General features: G+C 36.4%; 2 protein-coding genes across 12 annotated transcripts; one reads left to right on the forward strand and one right to left on the reverse strand.

Annotated features, from left to right (window-relative positions):
• The first annotated feature begins 671 nt into the window (after positions 1 to 671).
• On the forward strand, positions 672 to 3,464 carry snrnp35 (small nuclear ribonucleoprotein 35 (U11/U12)). Of its 4 annotated transcripts, none has more exons than XM_079599273.1 (3): positions 672 to 1,182; positions 1,983 to 2,058; positions 2,154 to 3,239. In XM_079599273.1, the coding sequence occupies exon 3, from the start codon at positions 2,154 to 2,156 to the stop codon at positions 2,916 to 2,918; it is 765 nt and encodes a 254-aa protein (XP_079455399.1). In that variant the 5' UTR covers positions 672 to 1,182; positions 1,983 to 2,058; the 3' UTR covers positions 2,919 to 3,239. The 4 variants fall into 4 exon arrangements, with proteins under 4 accessions (XP_079455399.1, XP_079455401.1, XP_079455402.1 ...); XM_079599274.1 differs by lacking the exon at positions 672 to 1,182 and adding an exon at positions 1,192 to 1,333 and having other exon boundaries at positions 2,154 to 3,464; XM_079599275.1 differs by lacking the exon at positions 1,983 to 2,058 and having other exon boundaries at positions 674 to 1,182; positions 2,154 to 3,336.
• rilpl1 (Rab interacting lysosomal protein-like 1) lies at positions 3,224 to 18,236 on the reverse strand. Of its 8 annotated transcripts, XR_013796093.1 has the most exons (10): positions 17,687 to 18,236; positions 15,664 to 15,814; positions 13,492 to 13,610; positions 13,089 to 13,334; positions 10,562 to 10,732; positions 9,090 to 9,244; positions 8,767 to 8,871; positions 6,466 to 6,553; positions 4,451 to 5,283; positions 3,224 to 4,351 (listed from the first exon to the last, which is right to left on the reverse strand). XR_013796093.1 is itself a non-coding variant. In XM_079599259.1 (9 exons), exons 1-9 carry the CDS (start codon positions 17,972 to 17,974, stop codon positions 5,278 to 5,280), a joined length of 1,329 nt encoding a protein of 442 aa, XP_079455385.1. In that variant the 5' UTR covers positions 17,975 to 18,214; the 3' UTR covers positions 3,224 to 5,277. The 8 variants fall into 8 exon arrangements, 4 of the variants coding, with proteins under 4 accessions (XP_079455385.1, XP_079455384.1, XP_079455387.1 ...); XR_013796095.1 differs by lacking the exon at positions 10,562 to 10,732 and having other exon boundaries at positions 17,687 to 18,216; XR_013796096.1 differs by lacking the exon at positions 6,466 to 6,553 and having other exon boundaries at positions 17,687 to 18,214.
• Positions 18,237 to 18,726: the final 490 nt, after the last annotated feature.

Here is an 18,726-nt window from a genome sequence, read left to right on the forward strand (position 1 = left end):
CTGTACAGTGGTGTCCAAAAGGCAATGTTTTGTTTTTTAAATATTACATATTGCATTAGCATGACAATTTTAGTGTTCAGTTTTTATTCTTTCACATGACAGCAGCACACAAGCTGATGATCGATGTCACAAATTTGCTTGTTTGATTAGTGACCTAAAAAATTAGCAGAATGTTTTCAGTATAATTCGATCCATGTTTTGTCATGATTTTCCTAAAGTCCTAAACATTTTCCAAATTACATTTAAAGTTCCCAGATTTTCAATGTGGTCTTACACTTTTGGATAGAAACATTATAATTTTTTTTAAATAACATTATAATTAGAACACTATTCACATCTTTTTTTTATAATGGTCTTTCTTTTTAAAAGTCAACGCCACTCTAAAGGTAGCCTGGCTCCGCCCTCCTACATACTTCCGCTCAATTTTAATTTTCCTTCAGTACTACGTCTGGGATTGTTGTATATTCTTGGGTTTTCTCCGATCAATTTTTTACCGGTCCAACCAGCGAACAGAGGGAGTGTCTGAGAACGATGACGTTGAGGTCGTGCGCTAGTTTGAGTTGACATACGTCACGAGACTCACGACCAAACGTTAGCGATTGGTTATGGCAGATCCAGAGTGGCTCTGGGCAGATCCAATAGTTTTAAACTTCAACAGCGTACCCGCCTTCAAGGAAGTTAACGTTGTCAATGGAGAGAGTTCAGACACTCTGTACAAATGAAGTGTACGAGAGTCTGGTAGGACCAGGCTACTCTAAAGGGATAGTTCACACAAAATTGAAAAAATCTGTTATTTTCTCACTTTCAAGTTGTTCTAAACCTGCATGAAGAACTTCTGTTGAACACAAAAGCAGATATTTTGGTAATTAAACAGTTGATGGACCCCATTGACTTCCATAGTATAGACACAATATCATGGAAGTCAATTGGGACCAGAAAAGGTTTGGTTACCCACATTTTTCTTAATATCTTATTTTGTGTTCAATCGAACAAAGAAACAAATACAGGGTTGGAATAACATAAAAGTGAATTATTGATGACAACATTTAAAAAAAAAAAAAAAAAAATTGGTGAACTATCCCTTTAAGAGCATCCCCGTGACGTCATCGACAACGAACACGGCCCGTCGAAAAGCACAGCCGGAGTTTCCACACGGAGAGTTTTAGACGGCGGACCCTCAAGGTTTGTTTTGATGATTTATTTTATTGTACTTTGGAAAATATGTGTATGACATTATTCAGAATTACAACAAGATTAAATACCAATAGTATATGCGGTGTTAGTGAATTCAAAGAGACATGACTGAGAAAGACTAAACAGCACATCTTCGTGTGTAAGTTACTCGGATTCGGTTAAAAATGACTGGATAATATCGTCTAGTTTGTTAACGAGTATAAAAGCAGCATCTTAAAACCTAGTGAATCGCCTAAGTAGACAACATTTAAAGCATAGACAGTATATAAAGATTTAAAGGCGAGGAGAGAGCCCGTTTACCAGGTGGCAAAAACGATCAGATGTCCTTGTTTCGACTGATCATTCTCTAATCATGCTGGGTTATTATTATCTAAAACTATTAGAAATATTTTTGATAATTGAAATAAAGCTTTGGCAAATTTAACCAAGTAAAATGAATGAAGTAAATGGTAACTAAACCTGAAATAAAAAAAAAGGTAAACCTAAATAGTAATATAAAAACGAATACAAATGGCAAAAAGTACTAGTATATATACATATATAAAGAAGTAAAAGCCAAATCAAAATAATAACTATAATAGTATATAAATAATACTAAAATAACACTGCATCAAGCTCTGTTCATGTCAGCTCGAAACCAAATACTTAAGAAAATCAAATAAAATAGTGTTGTCTTTGGAACCTACGTAATGATAGAAATAATATCTCACACAAAAATCAAAGTTTTGTCATTATTTACTCGCCCTCATGTCGTTCCAATGCCAGTATGCTGTTTTTCCATTTCCTAGTCATCAAGGGCTGTCAAGTTCTACATAGCACTATAAAATTAGTGGATACTACAAGTCTGCGAAGAACGTTAAAAATGTAAGTTTCACATGTGGTTAAATTAGGGATATAATTCTTCATTTATTTGAGAGAACTGGATTTTGCATTAATGATTGCATAAACTCTACCATCAGATGATGAGCGAGTGGAGTCCTGTGGCGAAGGTTTACGACCCCCTCAGAGCGGGCAGTATCGATGGCACGGATGTGGAACCGCATGACAGAGCCGTGTGGAGGGGCATGCTGGCCCGCTACCGGCCTAACAAGGGTGTGACCGGTGACCCTCACCTCACGCTGTTCGTGGCACGCCTGAACCCGCAGACGTCTGAGGACAAGCTCCACGAAGTCTTCTCCAAATTTGGAGACGTCCGCAGGGTGCGTCTGGTCCGAGACATTGTGACGGGTTTCTCCAAGCGCTACGGTTTCGTCGAGTACAAGGAGGAGCGCTCGTTGAATAGAGCCTGGAGAGACGCCAACAAGCTGGTCGTGGACCAGTACGAGCTCTTTGTGGACTTCGAGCAAGAGCGGACGCTCAAGGGATGGATTCCTCGCCGACTCGGAGGAGGCCAAGGTGGCATGAAGGAATCCGGTCAGCTGAGGTTTGGAGGCAGGGATAGACCTTTCCGGAAGCCCATCAATCTGGCATCCATGATGCCCCAGAACCGACCAGCAGAGAGATGGGATGCATCAAGCGGCAGGGAGGAAAGGCAAAGAGACCAGGAACAAGATAGGGAACACGGACGATGGAGGGAGAGGAAAAATGACTGGGATAGAGGGAATGAGAGAGGTTACTACAAAGAGAAAAGAGACTCTAAACACCACCGGGACAGAAGCCGAGAGAAAGACTTCAACAGAAAGGAAGACAGACGACACAGAGAGACTTACAGCGAACAAGAATAAACTTTGCATGCATTCAAGACTTTCTTTTCTTAGTCTAAACGTTTTTTTTTTTTTTTACTAATGTGAATTTAGTTTGACATAAAAGTTATATGAACATGAAACTGCTGCCATTATTTACTCATACAGAATGGACTGACATTAAGCTGAGTAAATAATGACAAAATGTTCAATTTTGGGTGAAGTATCCCTTTAAATTCTAATTTGAATAATTGGATTTGTACCATAGAGCAGCTCGTTTGTCATACAAATAAAGTTTCAATGACTATCAAGATGTTTGAAATAAAGAGCAGCAATTTCTGACAACACATGGTATAAAATAGTTTAATACACAATGAGATGAGTTATGCATAATCCTTCATAATGATACATTTGATCCAGTTCTTGTTGCTGGATATCACTCTCAGTTCTGGAGTTTGCCATCACGTTGAGTAGAGTACCAGCTGTTCAACAACTGAATTAAGGCCCACAAAGCTTCCACACTTTACCATAGTCACGCATTTCCATGCTTTCTCTAAACACAGTGAAAGCACCACTCAAGCAATGCACAACCGCTGCTGAATGACATGTGTCCATGTGCTAGATACTCCAGCCAGATGCCAGTAGTAAACTATGGATTATTAATATTGTTCTGCTTTAATGTGCAGCAGAAACTCTTAATGACGCATCAAACTTTCATGATTCCAGGGTTTAAAGACATTATCCAGGTTCTTTAATGCAGAACCGATGACATGATAAGAAAATCACAGAAAATAATTTTGATTTGCCCCTCAGTTCAGAAAACAAACGCAAAACGTGCAATAAAGATGTATAATAGAAGTATAAGTTGCATTGCAATGGGATAAATGGTCAAATACACAGTGTGTGATTAAAACCCACTGTCATGACCATTTGACGTCATACACTACTACTAAAGTTCAAATGTTTGGGGTCAGTAAGATTTTTTTTATTTTGTTTTATTAATATTTTTATCTAGTAAGGACGCATTAAATTAATCAAAAGTGACAGTAAAAACATTTATAATTTTTAAAAAATATTCTATTTCAAATAAATGCTGTTCTTTGTAACTTTTTATTCATCAAAAAATCCTGAAGAAAATGTACATTTTCAACATTGATAATTAATGTTTCTTGAGCAGCAAATCATCATATTAGAATGATTTCTGAAGGATCATGTGACACTGAAGACTGGAGTAATGATGCTGAAAATACAGCTTTGATCACAGGAATAAATTACATTTTTTAAATATATAAAAAATGTAAATAGAAAATTTGTTGTTTTAAATTGAAATAATATTTCTAAATATTACTGCTTTAGTTTACTGTATTTTTGATTAAGTAAATGCAGCCTTGGAGAGCAGAAGAGACTTCTTTTAATGGGGAAAATTTACCTATTCCCACAAAACGTAATTCACTTTACTGCAAAAAAACAGATTTCTGATTTTAAATGTAAAAAATAAAAATAATACGTGTAAAAAATAAAACGTAAAATAATACGTTTAAAATAATACGATTATTTTAAATAAAAATAATCACTGTTATGCACTGATATAACATCTGTTACAAACTGAAGGACGAGTAAAAATTATTTTCCGTGATAATCTACATCATGCCATGGAGGATGTCAGTAGAAATAAAGTTTTGAACGTCAAGATATTCCTTTAAATTCTCCACATGTCAGTGTGCCAAACGAATCAGGCTACTGTGCAATTAAAAAAAAAAAGTTTTAAATATGATTCATAATATAATGCCAACATCTTTTTCAGATGATCTCTGGCTTGGGCGTAGCTACTGAAAATCTAAAAAGAAAAATAATAATAATTTTTTCTTCAGCCACATGCATATTCATGGTTACTTGCCAGTGTATCACGTTCATAATTCAATTTGAATTAAAAATAGATATGTATCATATCTACTTAAGGCATCTTCTTTTTAAACGTCATCAGAAAACTGTCTGAAATCCTCTATTCTTCCACTTACAGTAACTTATCATTTGCAATAGCAATAAAATGTCTAACTATCTAATGAAATAGGCACATAAACCCCCTAACAGTATTTTTGGATGAAGGTACGGGCCACGATCTATCAGTAACTCTACACAGCCCGTCCCCCGTGTTCCCTTTCTTCGTGAGCTCTCGTCTCATTGTGCTGTGAAAGTTGAGCATGAAAGGGAGCGTAAACGTGGCGTACGGTCACATGGTGCAGGTTAGCGGTTAGTGGAGCGGTGTGTTCGTTACATGTGTTGCAATGCCTCCTGGGCCTGTTCTGTGTACACGTCATCTTTCACTGCCCACGAGCCCAGGCCGTCTCCCAGCTGCGGCATCCTCCTCTGCGGACCTCGGCTTTTGTCCCGGGAAAAGAAGCTAAACCTGTGAACGTAAGACAGGACATCAGCATCATCTGTTCTCAATGCCATGCAAGATTGTGTCCAGAAACTGTGATTTAAAAAACTAGATCGATTCATATACATTTGTGTTGTCGGGCTATTTATTATATGTTATTGTGAAACACTCAAACTGTTCAAGTGTCATTTTTTATTGATGATGATGCACAGCTAATTAATATATGGTTATATTGCACAGTAGAGTAATATCATATTTCACACCAGAATTTTTTTTTAAAGTAAGATTATTATTTTTATGATAATATGCTAGATTCTCATTACCATAATGCAAAAAAAGTCAAGATTATGCTTTTCTAAAATAAGCATCATTAATAAAATGAATTTATGTATTATTTATTATTATATTATTATTTATTACTGTAGTTAGTGTAAAATGTATATACACATAAAATGTATAGGTTTTCATAATTTTGACAAATATTATAAATATAACCTTAACATTTCCTGACAATATTTTTTTTGCAATGTTATTTTAGAATATTTTTATTATTATTTTTTATAAAAGTTTATATTTAAATATATATATATACACACACACACACAAAATATACGTGCATATAATTGTCTATAATTTGATTTTGGCGCAAAATATGATCTTTTGGCATCATTATTATTGTAATGTAGGAATGCAAAAAACAAAACAAAAAAAATCTATATATCCCCCCATTTAGACAAATATAATATCTTGCTAGATATGTTTCACACTACCATTACTAATGTCTTTCCAGATATAAACTAAGTTACAGAAAGCATCTTATAAAAGCTAAATATTTAGTTCGCTGTGTATTCGTACTCTTGCTCAGTTCAGCTCATACAGGCAGTCAAGCGTTCAGTCTTCCTACGCATCTATAAAGCACACTTTTAGTTGACACAAAGTAGTGACACAGTGTTATATAATTGGTTACAGCGCAGCACGAGTGTTAGAGGAGTGAGCGGGAGTTTGATTCTGACTGGCTGATTCTAACGATCCTCCTTCTGATTGGTCGCACAGATAGCCCCACAATCAGCCAATCAGAATGTGCTCTTTACGATCAGTGGCTCTAATGAGGAGGGTGAGATGAGGGGGCCATGCAACTCCGTCACATGCAGGGAGGATAAGGGTGTTAAACAGCAGAGAACACAAAGGTGAACCACCAAAAGGTCGTACAAGGGAAATAAGTCGTCTGATTGGCTGTAAAGTGGGGTCATCTGCAATCAACCCAGCCGCCACCATCGGCATAATGGCTGTGAAGATCCTGTTACAAAGAGGCACAGATATGGAGAGTTGAGCAAAGAGAAGATCCACCCAGAACCACCTTCAGCGTTAATGATGGTCATGCCTTAAGATGTGTCATATCATGTCATAAAACTCATCAAATGTGTGTGTCAGCCTTTTTCATGGTCTAGTGATCTAAGCTCAAACAGCATGTCATGGGTTCAATTCACACACAAAAATGCATGAACTGATTAAATGCATATCAAGTTGCTTTGTACTATTCTATATGTAAAGTTGGATATATATTATATTCAGCTTTATTCACATACATGCAGTACGCTCACATAAAGCTTTATTTATACTATATAGCAAATCTCAACTGCTTGATTGTTTATTTCCTTGCTAAATGTAACTATATTATCGCTCAGCTCTTCCTATAAATTTGGATATATAAGTATGTCCAACTTTATCTGCATACATACAGTATATAGACATAGAGACAGGGTGATATATACTGTACTGTGGAGCATATATCAGCTTGTATCGTCACAAAACTATATCATATATCATCACTATATCAGATATTAAGATATTGTAAACATTAACCATGATTTTCGGTAAAGCTGCTTTGAAACAATGTGTAAAAAATGGGCTATATAAATAAATATGACTTCGAGAAAGTCAAGACGCACGGGTATATTTGTGGCAATAGCCAACAATACATTGTATGGATCAAATTTATCGATTTTTCTTTTATGCCAAAAATCATTAGGATATTAAAGCTGCAGTCCGGCACTTTTTTGTGTTTAAAAATATCAAAAAATACATTTTTGATAAAAAACGTAACCAGCCAGTGTTCAAAACTATCTGCTTGCCTTACCTCGATTCAAAACGGTAAGCTTGTAATAATGATTTTAATTCCAGTGGTACTGGTGGATTTCCGCGGGAATTTCGAGCATGTCTTTGCGTCATTACGTCACTTCTGCACACATAGAGAATGAGTCCCGGCTAGTCGGCTATATAGCGTGTGTGGATGATGGTGGAGATTTAGCTTAGCACTTGGTATGGCGGATCCCGAAAGTTTAAAGCGACAATCACCAGTGACAACTGGAGATTCACCAGTTGTAAAACCCAAAAGACTTCGGACTTCAGAGTGGCTACAGAAAAAAGAGGCTGCAACCGAGCCCAAGCTAAAAAAGGATAAACATCGACAGGGCTTTTGAAAGGTGGCGTGAACTCCGTGTTTTGAAGGTGTTCGAAATGTATGTGAATAAAATTTGATTATATTACAGTTTTAAATAAGCATTTGATTACACATACGTGTGTGTTTTTTATTTCAAAGAGGAACAGTTATAAGGAACATTAATTTGTTGGTATGACAATTAGAATTTATACTGCACAGAAATGAAAACTGAACTACAGGTAGCCCTAATACACATTAAATGTAGTCACGCAATAATGATGTAGTTAACATTAATAATTTGAGAACAAAATATATTTTTCACGTTTTGACGTGATATAAGCAATCGTTAGATTTAATCAGCATGATATAGCCTAGCCAACTGCAATGCTTCCCCCCACCCCCCGAATTTGGTCAGAACAAAAGTGAATGTTACTTACTGCTCAGATGACATTTACCGATGAAAATTCTAATGTTGGTTATACACTTTCAAAAAGTATACTCTGACATTGCTGATGACAGTACAGTATCCACAGCGACGCGGCAGCGACATGTTCTCCTCAATACATTGTGTTCATCCGCGCTGTTTCATGCCGATTTACTACCCACGCACAGTTAATAATTCCGCGAATAACTGCAATTGCAGATTTCGAACAGAGATGGCGACAAAGAGGAAAAACGACGGACTGCAGCTTTAAGTAAAGATCATGTTCCATTAAGATATTTTGTAAATTTCCTACCGTAAATATATAAAACATTAATTTTTGTGAGTGAATGCAGCACAATCGCCAACATAAATGCACAACTTTAAAGGAGATTTTCTCAATGTTTAGATTTTTTTTTTTGCACCCTCAGATTCCAGATTTCCAAATACCAGTAGTTGTAACTCAGCCAAATATTGTCATATCGTAACAAACCATACATCAATGGAAAGCTTATTTATTCAGCTTTCGGATTATGTGTTAATCTCAATTTTAAAAAATTGACCCATGTGACTGGTTTTGTAGTCCAGGGTCACATATATGCATGTGTGCAAGTGTGTGTAGAAGTGTGGCTCTTTTAGCGGTACGCACAGTCGTTTTATCCCCGACTCGGGCTGAAAGCTGGAGCGAGAGCTCGGCCGAAGGGTTGGAGAGAGATCTGGCAGCGGCGGCCCTGTGTCCTCCTCCTGTTCTTCACTGGAAATGTGATTCAATAATAAGTCATACATTTGATATATATATATATATATACACTCATGTAGTCATATAATTAATATATACTATCAAAAACTAGATATAATATATATTATTTGTAATAATAAGTTATAATTAAGAACATTTAATGAATATATGAAATACATGTATAAAATTTCTTAAAGCTAATTGCCCAAATTGTAGAACTAAAGATTGCTAACCTTCTGTAATATGCGATTTCCTCCTGCAACATGAAGACTTTAGCTTTCAGCTCATTGCGCTCATGCAGGACGTCCCGCAGCTCTTGCAGGGTGAAGCGAGGCCGGTTCGGGTCTTTAGGATCGAGAGTGGACATGTCATCATCACACAGCGCCTCCTGGTGGATGAGAGGAACACTTACAGTCACATACACTAGTCTTCATACAGAACAACAGGCTGATGAGGAGGTTTAGAGACACACACACACACATCTTCATTATCAGAGCATCCTCAAAAAGAGTTTCACTGCTGTTAATGCACAACAAGAAACACACCACAAGACACATTCAGTTGTTTCTAAAGACCCAATAAAAATTTTAATTAGAGTTTGCTGGCTTTTAGTTCATATCTGACAACGGATATTTTCCTGAAAGTTAATAAACCTTTGCATATGCACTTCTGCACTACATATAAACCTCAAAGGTAAGACTTTTCTAAAGAAAACTTTGATTCAGCAAAGACACATTAAAATTGATCAAAAGTGGCAGTAAAGAGATTTATAATTTAACAAAAGATTATATTTTGAATAAATGCTGTTCTTTTGATCTTTCTATTCATCAAAGAATCCTGAAAAATAAAGTATCACGATTTCCACAGAAATATGAAGCACCTCAACTGTTCTTAACATTGATAATAATCAGAAATGTTTCTTGAGCATCAAATCATCATATCAGAATGATTTCTGAAGGGTCATGTGACTCTGAAGACTAGAGTAATGATGCTGAAAATTCAGCTTTGGAATAAATTACATTTTACTATATAATCAAATAGAAAACAGTTATTTACAATTGTAATAATATTTCACAATATTACTGTATTTTTAAACAAATAAATGCAGCCTTGGTGAGCAAAAGAGACTTCTTTCAAAAACACTAAAAATCTTACTGAGCCCCAACATTTGAACAGCAGAGTACATATTAAATAAAATCAAATTTGAAATAGATAAAATGATGAATAGCTGTTGAGTACTTCCTGTTTCAATGGGAAATATGTCAGCAAGATTAAAAAAAATCACACAAGAATATCCCCTTTGCTTTCACATCACACAGCCATTGTAAGTTAATGACAGTTGACTCTGATTGTAAATGTAAATGAACTACAGTACATGATTTTTTATTTTACAGTAGACCGCAAGCTCTCTGTTATGATCTACTATGATCTCATGATCATCAACGAGTTAACATTTAATTCAGTCACATGGTTTGCATTCAGTACAAACACTTGCACATTTACAGTCAGGCATTCGCCAGCTGATACTCTTCACAATGAGTGTGTATCTGTGTGAAGGACTAAAGCCATTAGTGCACTACTCTACCGGCCCGTTGTACGCTCGTACAGAACCAGCAGCACACACTCGTGCAAGCGGTCGCAGAGATATGGGTCAGGTGTTAGTTTACACTCCATGCTATCCTTAGAGCTGCCGCTGCAGGGTTACCCATAAAAACTCAGCCTCTTCATCATCCTTCTCCTCCTCAGTGTCATCTGTCAGGGCTCCCGGGGCCCGTGTGTGGGGGGGGGAACGGAGGGGACCCTCCTCGATCTCCAGGCCCCCGGCGAGGAGCTCAGAAGCTAAATCCTGACCCCAGGAAGGGGCCGCTTTAGTCGACTGTGGTTACAAACATGTGGCAACCAACATTTTATCTGGAGTGTTTGTTTGGGTGAATAGTTCAAATAAACAACTGGACAAATTGGCACAAAATCATAAAGTTATAAAAACACAATCTAGCGCAATTTTTGACAAAGGAGTTTCAAGGAGTTTTCTTTGCCAAAACAAAACAAAAAAATGCAAGTCTTTCACACTACATAATATTACAGGCACAAAAAAAGATGAAAACAATCAAAATTTGTTTTACAATTATTATTGAGAATATTAATCTCTTGACTTTTTGCTATTATTATTGTGATTCATCTCAAATTTAGATATTTCATGCATAAGATGTTAAGCTATGATAATATATTAAATGCATTAAATAACTTCTGTGTTCTGTACTTAAATCTCATCTGAATTTGATTTCTAGGTAAATGTACCACGCAATTGTTGTCTCGCAATTATTTACTGATATAAGCCAATGTCAAATGAAGTCAATTTGTGAACCGCCTTAAATGTAACGCCTTAAATGAGCACTGGCAGCCATTGATCATATATATTTGCACCTTAAACACTGCGGTTCAAAAGTTTGGGGTCACTAATACTTTTATTCGGCAAGGACGCATCAAGATGATCAAAAGTGACAGTAAAGACATTTGTAATGTTACGAAAGATTTCGATTTCCTTTTCAATTTCTGTGCTTTTGAACTTTCTATTCATCAAAGAATCCGTAAAAAATATGTATCACGGATATCAACATTGATAATAATAATAATAAGGTTTATTTTTTGAGCAGCAAGTCCTTTGTGAGCATAAGAGATTTAAAAATCTCACAACCCCAAACTTTTGAACGAACTTGCAATGCAAATGACTTTACTTAGTTCTGAATAAATCTCAACTGCACATGATTTCTAAACAAACGCACCATGCAACACTTTTTCATCATCATTTGCTGATAAACAATCTGTTTAAATGCAAGCATATGTGCGACTCAAACTGCAATAAATTAAACTTATTCAATGAATCCCAAAAGTTCACAATTTAACCCCGGCAGCCATAATTAATAAATAGTTGCACCTCAAATACACGGTCTACTGATTTATCTTCTCATCCTAGATTCCTTCGTGACTGTGACTCACTGATGTTTCATTCTGACTCATTATGGTCACCATGTGAACATTCCAATGCTTTATATAATCACACTAACTTCCTTTAAATAGAAATAGAAATGACTGAAAGCTGCAGTTGAACACTGAAGTGGCTCAATGCATTGCAGTTAAGCAAAGACGCAATAAAAAAATCAATTTCATAACCCATTTATGCTGGGGCCATTTCAATCTTATAAGATTTTCAAAATGTGAGAGACCACAAACATGAGGACAAAAACTCCTAGATTTAACAGTTTTGCTCCAATATTGTGTGCGATGTGAAGAAGAAAACACACCACATACGGACAGATTTTCAACCAGTGCCCCGACTGTTAGCACGGGAAATCTCACGAGACTTCAGAATAAACATGGTATGTCCATATCCATTTCACTCTGTGCTGCGCCATGACTGCGGTTGCTATGCTTCCTTCTTCTGTCAGCTCGCTTTCTGATTGGGTATCGTTTCGTTTCACCTGACAATCAAAAGAGTATGTGCGCGTTTGCACCCACACATCAGGATTTCTGATCGTAAGCATTTAATACGCTGAATATTTACGATTCGCGATCGGGGCAGCACCGATGTTCTTCCGAGCAGGTTCGCTAATGAACTTTTCCTCTGTGGTCGCCCTACAGGTTGGAAGCAGAATTGTCCATTACCGCTGTCGTAAATAATTTAGTCCACTGTCGCACGCTCGCTGTTAATCCAGCACCGGCTTCGGAATGAACAATGTCCACAGACGAGGTAGAGTATGTTGCATGATTTCATGAAAGTATGATGTATTGCGACATCAGAAACGAAGAAAAACGAAATAATAACTATTGTAACGCTTGACGTAAAGCAAGTCAAATTTGTAGTTTTCTTATGTCTCATTAGAACTACAGAAACGCGACCCGGTCTGGCAAACTTGCACAGTGTGGTTATAGCAGATAAAGGACGGGAAAGCGGAGGCAGAAGTGCCGTTCACCCTGTTACGACTTGATGAACCGCTGAATCGATTATGGAAATATTATTTTAAGGTAAAAAATCTTCCTTAATGTTGCTTTAACACACCTCACACCACAGGGAAATCTGATAAGATAATCTGTTGAACCATCAAGATAATCGGGACTTCACTTAGGATTGTCGGAAGGGGAGAAATCGGCCCGAATATCTTAGCAGAGAATGCTAAACAATACGCATGTGTAAAACCAACACAATAGAAGCAACATCAACTCCATTCATGTACCTTTGCAGGTGAGGGTGGCCCTACAGCCTCCTCTGTCTCAGCGCTGCTCTTGCCTTGCTCTTTCAGTCGCTCCTTAAGACGGGTCACTTCCTGCCGCATGTTCCCGAGCTCCTGCTGTCTCGCCTGACCAGACGCCTCCAGCTCCACCTTCTGCTGGATCAGGGACTTCCCCTGGGCTTCCACCACTGTGATCTTATGCCTCAGGTCATGGTTGATCTTCATCAGCCGGTTCAACTGCTGCTGGAGCTGGAAGAAGTTTAACAGTTAAACATCCACAATATGACGAATCTCGAGTGAAACTTTGATTACTTATCCAGCAAAAAGACTTTGACATCTTTCTGTCTTGTTTTCTTGAGTTAAATCCGTGCTCTAATGGGTTTTGATCAGAAACATAGTTCCTTACCGCTTCAACGTCCTCGTTTTTGAGCGTCAGCTCACGGTCTTTGGCGCGGATCTCGTCTCGCTGTTTATCTACAACTTCCTTCAGCTTTTTCATCACCTGCCGCTCCCTCTCGGTCATGCCTGGCATCACAAATTAAAAATAGCCTTATTTTACTATAAAGAGAGACGTTCAAAGAAATATCATATTTAATCGATAACATATTGGGCATTTTTGATCGGCACACTAGTTACAGGAAGTTTCAGGGTTAGGTGCTTGTTTTGCATGGACCAGGTCACTGGAAAGACACAAAAAGTCTGACGAACACTGTAAGCAAATAACTTCTTGTCTGAGTGCCCATGTTGCTGCTCTTAAAATAGATCTGTGTCCGTGCAGAGCATCTGACACACAACCACTGACACACTTCACGTTTGTCATGACCTAGAAATATAATGTGTTGCCGGCCTTCAATGAATATTCAGAGTTGAATACAACTTAAGTTTTCTATTAATTCAATTTTAATTATAGGGCCTAAAACTAACTTTTTGCCACACCTGCCAATGGCCGATGACTTTAATACCAGCTAAAACTCACAATTTCGATACCACAGCTAAAACTACTAACCTAACTAAAATACATTTAAAACATTATAAAAGACAAGTAATAGTAGTTTTCAGGTAGAGACATTAAATAAAGTAATCAAATGTAAAATAACACTAGATAGTCTTCACTGTATTTTATCTTATTAAAGTTTCAGTCAAGAGCAGTGAGTGATTTTTTCTCTGTAGCAGGAATATTAGGCTGCTGTCACTTTAAGAGCTAATGCACAGATCCACTGATACTGTACACATGCGTTTTCGTTCTCAACCGTTTACGTTCACTCAAGCCATAACTGACTGTGTTTACTAGGATACTTGCCGAGACGGGCATTTTTTACATCATTTTGAGTGAATATGTCCGTTCAAACGCAAGGAGTGTTCGCGCTGTTGGAGACGTGGCTTTCTGGATGTCTGCTTTAATGACAAAAGTTCAAATAAGTGAGCAAGTTATAAATATTGGTATCGGTCAAAAAAAATATTAGGGATGCAATGATAGGATTTTTTGGGACGGTATTATTATATACGTTAATATTCATTAATATATTTATATTAACATTTATTCATTTTTGATAAGCAGACGCGTATCAATATATATATACATATATATATAAAAAACTTTAATATTAATATATTAATTTACATAAATATTATTACATTTATATACAGGTAAAACTCGAAAAATTAGAATATGGTGCAAAAGTTAATTTATTTCAGTAATTCAACTTTAAAGGTGAGATATTTCAAGCCTTTATTTGCCTTACAAAGCCTTGCAGCTTATGAGAACCCAAAAAAATAAATCTAAAAAAAAAATGATATTACATGATATAAAAATATAAAAAAAGGATTTTAAATACAGAAATGTCGGCCCTCTGAAAATTATATTCATGCATATGTACTCAGTACTTGGTTTGGGCCGCTTTTGCATGAATTACTGCCTCAATGCGGCGAAATAAATGAACTTTTGCACAATATTCTAATTTTCCGAGTTTCACCTCATTCACATGAAGCTGTAAATGACCCAGAATGTTATTTTGAGGAGCCTATGATACAAATAATGTCCTGCATTCTATTCAAATAGCTCTTTGCATCTCTAAATCAGTGTTGAGAGCGGCGCTGGAATGTGTGTGTAAACAGCTGCGCTCTGCGTTTGACACTGAATCAGACTGAGAGAGAGAGAGAGACTGTTCTGACGGCACTGTGGAGTCTCTGTGCTGCTCGTGCAGTAATCGCCCGGCCTCGTCTTCTGTCACATGCAGAAGGGACGCTTTGTGCAGCGTTTGTGTCAGTTCCTAAATGGCTGAAAGAATGTGTGAGAATTCCTATGGGCATGATCACATGGGTTTGCTTTGTATCCGGTACAGGCATGCTGGGAAAACAGCGTTCCAAATGGAATACTTGCTGACTAGTGCATATTTTGTGTTTTTAATACAATTTTGTGTAACATTTTGTTTTGGATGCCTTATCAAACAAGGTTGTGTTTCATCACATTGGAAATGGAAGATCAAGTGGAGCGCAGTGCATTGTGGGATATAGAGTTTCACACCGTTTGAGACTGACACAATGCTTTCTTTTTATGAAGACTGAGCTTTAACACTACCTTCCTGTTTCTGTATGTCCTCTTCCGTCATCGGATACTCTTTGACGGACAGGTTGTTGAGCAGCGTTTTGTTTTCCTCCTGCAGCTGGGAGATCTGGGACAACAGATCCTGGGCTTCTCCTCTCCACACATCCTCCACCAACTCCAGCTCCTGTTCACACACACACACACACACACACACACACACACACACACACGCACACACACACACATTTCAGAAGTGGCTCATAAAATATACAAGAGTGTATATTTAACAACTGACCTTCACTGGAAATACGTAACGTCTGAAACAATAAGCAAAAAAAAAACACAAAGCAGGAGGAGCATAATAACATATTCACAGGACAGAAAGGGACAAAAGCTGTATTCAGGGCTGGGCGATATGGCCAAAAAAATCATATCTCGACTGAATGGCAATATATAGTATACACTTGGTATTTTCAACATTTCTCCATTTAGATTTTATTAAAAATCAGTTTTTTTTTAACACAGTTATTTCACAATCCCATCCAGTGTTGTCCTACAAACAGTGTTCATATTGAAGGCTATGAAAACAAATATAGTGAATGTAAACATGTAGGCCATAATATATATTATCTGGTTTAATTTCACATTACGTTCTAACATTACAATCTAAAAACAAAATTATGCTTTTTTGAGCACAATTTAAATTTACAAAAAAAAAAAAAAAAAAGGAACGAAAACAATAGGACAGACTAATTATATTAGATTATTTGACTACCTCATTACAATTGTCAATTTACAGTAACTGCTATTGTAAAATACACTCACTTGTAGGTTTAAAATTCTACATATGGCACATTTATTGTCCAACAACAAATATTTTAGCAAAATGTATATTTTAGTCAGAATTATTGCGCTCTTTTTCAGAAGCACTCATACCGAACTACTGTATATCAATATAAACAGTACTGCCTCGTTCTATATTGTTTATTAAAAAATATATTGATATATCGAACAAACTTGATATACCACCCCAGCCCTAAATCATATGTCTGCTGCTCATATGCAGATATTAATGTATTTCTCTATTCTTATATTAAGTGAGATTCTTATGTGCTACACTTGCCATAACACCATGGACATGAAGCTCCATAAAGTACCATGTCAATAAATCTGATATGTGCTCACTGTCCCGGTGGACACGATGTTATGTGACGGTGATGGACTGTGGTTCAGTTCCATCATTTCCTGTCCTGGGCAGGAACTTAGAATTTCCTATTTACAAACTTTGTTCTGAAACATCACTTCTGAAACAATGTGATGTGTAGTAGCAGTAGTAGGAAAAAACAGTACTGTATATATGTAATGTTATTAATGATTAATTAATAGTAATTACATATCATAAATAATAGTAATTATATATAAATATAAACATACATTTAATGTATATATATATATATATATATGTTAATGCTAATAATTTACAATCTATATATTAAATTACATAGGCTATATTTATTAGGCTATATTTATTAGTGTAATATTAATTACATATACAATTAATTAAATACAATAAATATAAAGATATTCATATTCATATATTTATTCTTTAATATATTTATAACTGTATATATAAAAGATACATCTTACATTTTATATATATATATATATATATACACACATACAATGTTAATAATAATAATTTACTATCTATATTACATATATTTATTATTGTAATGTTAATTTCATATAAAATATGTATATTAAATACAATAAATATAAACATATTCATATATTTATTCTTTAATATATGTATAACTGTATATATAAAATATACATCTTAAATTTGATACAAGTGCAGTAAGATCGCATCTGATAATAAAAGTTATTGTTTATATAATATGTGCGTGTATATATAGTAGTATTCAATATTTATATTGTGTGTGTCACACAGTGTGTGTATATATATAATATATATATATATAATACTATATATCTATATACACAATATAAATATTGAATACTACTATAAATATATTCCTCGAGCGTATAAAAGCACCTTTTTATGTTTCTTCTCCTTCTCCAGTCTGTCCATCCGCTCCAGTCGGAGTCGGTCCAGCTCCAGGCGCAGCTCCTCGGTCTCTGGGCTGATGCTGTTGCGGCTCACCAGAACCTCCAGGATCTCCAGCACCCGGACCACTTTGGGCATGAGGCGGGACAGAGCCTCGCATCCGTACTGATCGATAATGCGCTCGAACTCCTGACCCACCACTGCGGCGATATCGTACACGTCCATCACGGTCAGATCCGCCACGTTCTTCTCCAGCGCCGAACCGAAATCCTCCATGACCGTCTCTGTAACGTTACGTCCCTGAAGTTCGTTTCCTTCTAAACTTTCTCAGTCCCTTTCAGTAGCCTAACAGATCCCCAAAAGCCCTCTAAAACATCGCTAACGACACCTCGTCAAGAATAAACGCCATTTCGGGGTATTTTTTAGGCCGAATTGGACCGAGATAAGAGTTGTCCCATTGCGGTTCGGTTTCCCTGCCCTTATTTATTCCTGAGCGGCGCTCCATCTACTGCGCATGCGCACAGCTGAGGCCGCTGTGAATGTGAAATCACTGTCAAGCGCCACACTGACCTACAAAATTATTGTTCTTGGTCAGTTTAACTGTGTTGATGAGACGTTAAACTTTGTTATATCAAAGTATTAACGGGTAATTGACAGAACATATCAAGCAGTGGCAGTGTGACACGAACGCAAATATATTGTAAACATTTAATAATTGTATATGACGTGTAATCATATTAAATGAGAATATTAAATGGGATTTGTATTCACAGTTTCAATGTAACATGTTTTAGCCCTCTGGTTATCTTTTAACCCGCAAATGACTTTAGCTCAAAAAATATATATATATATATATATATCTTTGTCCAAATGGTATGAAACTTTATACGGCTCTCAACACTTTCTAAATCTACAAAAAAAAAAAATATATATATATATTTTTAATGATATCTGTTTTTATGTTAGCGTGACAAAGATAGTGACACTCGTTGTCTTCGGGGTCCCTGGAGACCCCAGGCAATAACATG

The sequence above is a fragment of the Phoxinus phoxinus genome (assembly GCF_949152265.1).
Source record: "Phoxinus phoxinus genome assembly, chromosome: 23".
In the NCBI taxonomy this organism is placed as follows: domain Eukaryota; kingdom Metazoa; phylum Chordata; class Actinopteri; order Cypriniformes; family Leuciscidae; genus Phoxinus; species Phoxinus phoxinus.

Excerpts from the sequence above, each read along its gene's own strand:
- rilpl1 (XM_079599258.1), bottom strand. The coding sequence starts at position 17,974 with ATGGAGGATTTCGGTTCGGCGCTGGAGAAGAACGTGGCGGATCTGACC. Across the intron at positions 8,872-9,089 it reads GAAATCGCATATTACAGAAG|TGAAGAACAGGAGGAGGACA; the intron begins GTTAGCAATCTT and ends TCACATTTCCAG. Across the intron at positions 5,284-8,766 it reads GAGTCGGGGATAAAACGACT|GTTTAGCTTCTTTTCCCGGG; the intron begins GTGCGTACCGCT and ends TTACGTTCACAG.
- snrnp35 (XM_079599273.1), top strand. The coding sequence starts at position 2,154 with ATGATGAGCGAGTGGAGTCCTGTGGCGAAGGTTTACGACCCCCTCAGA.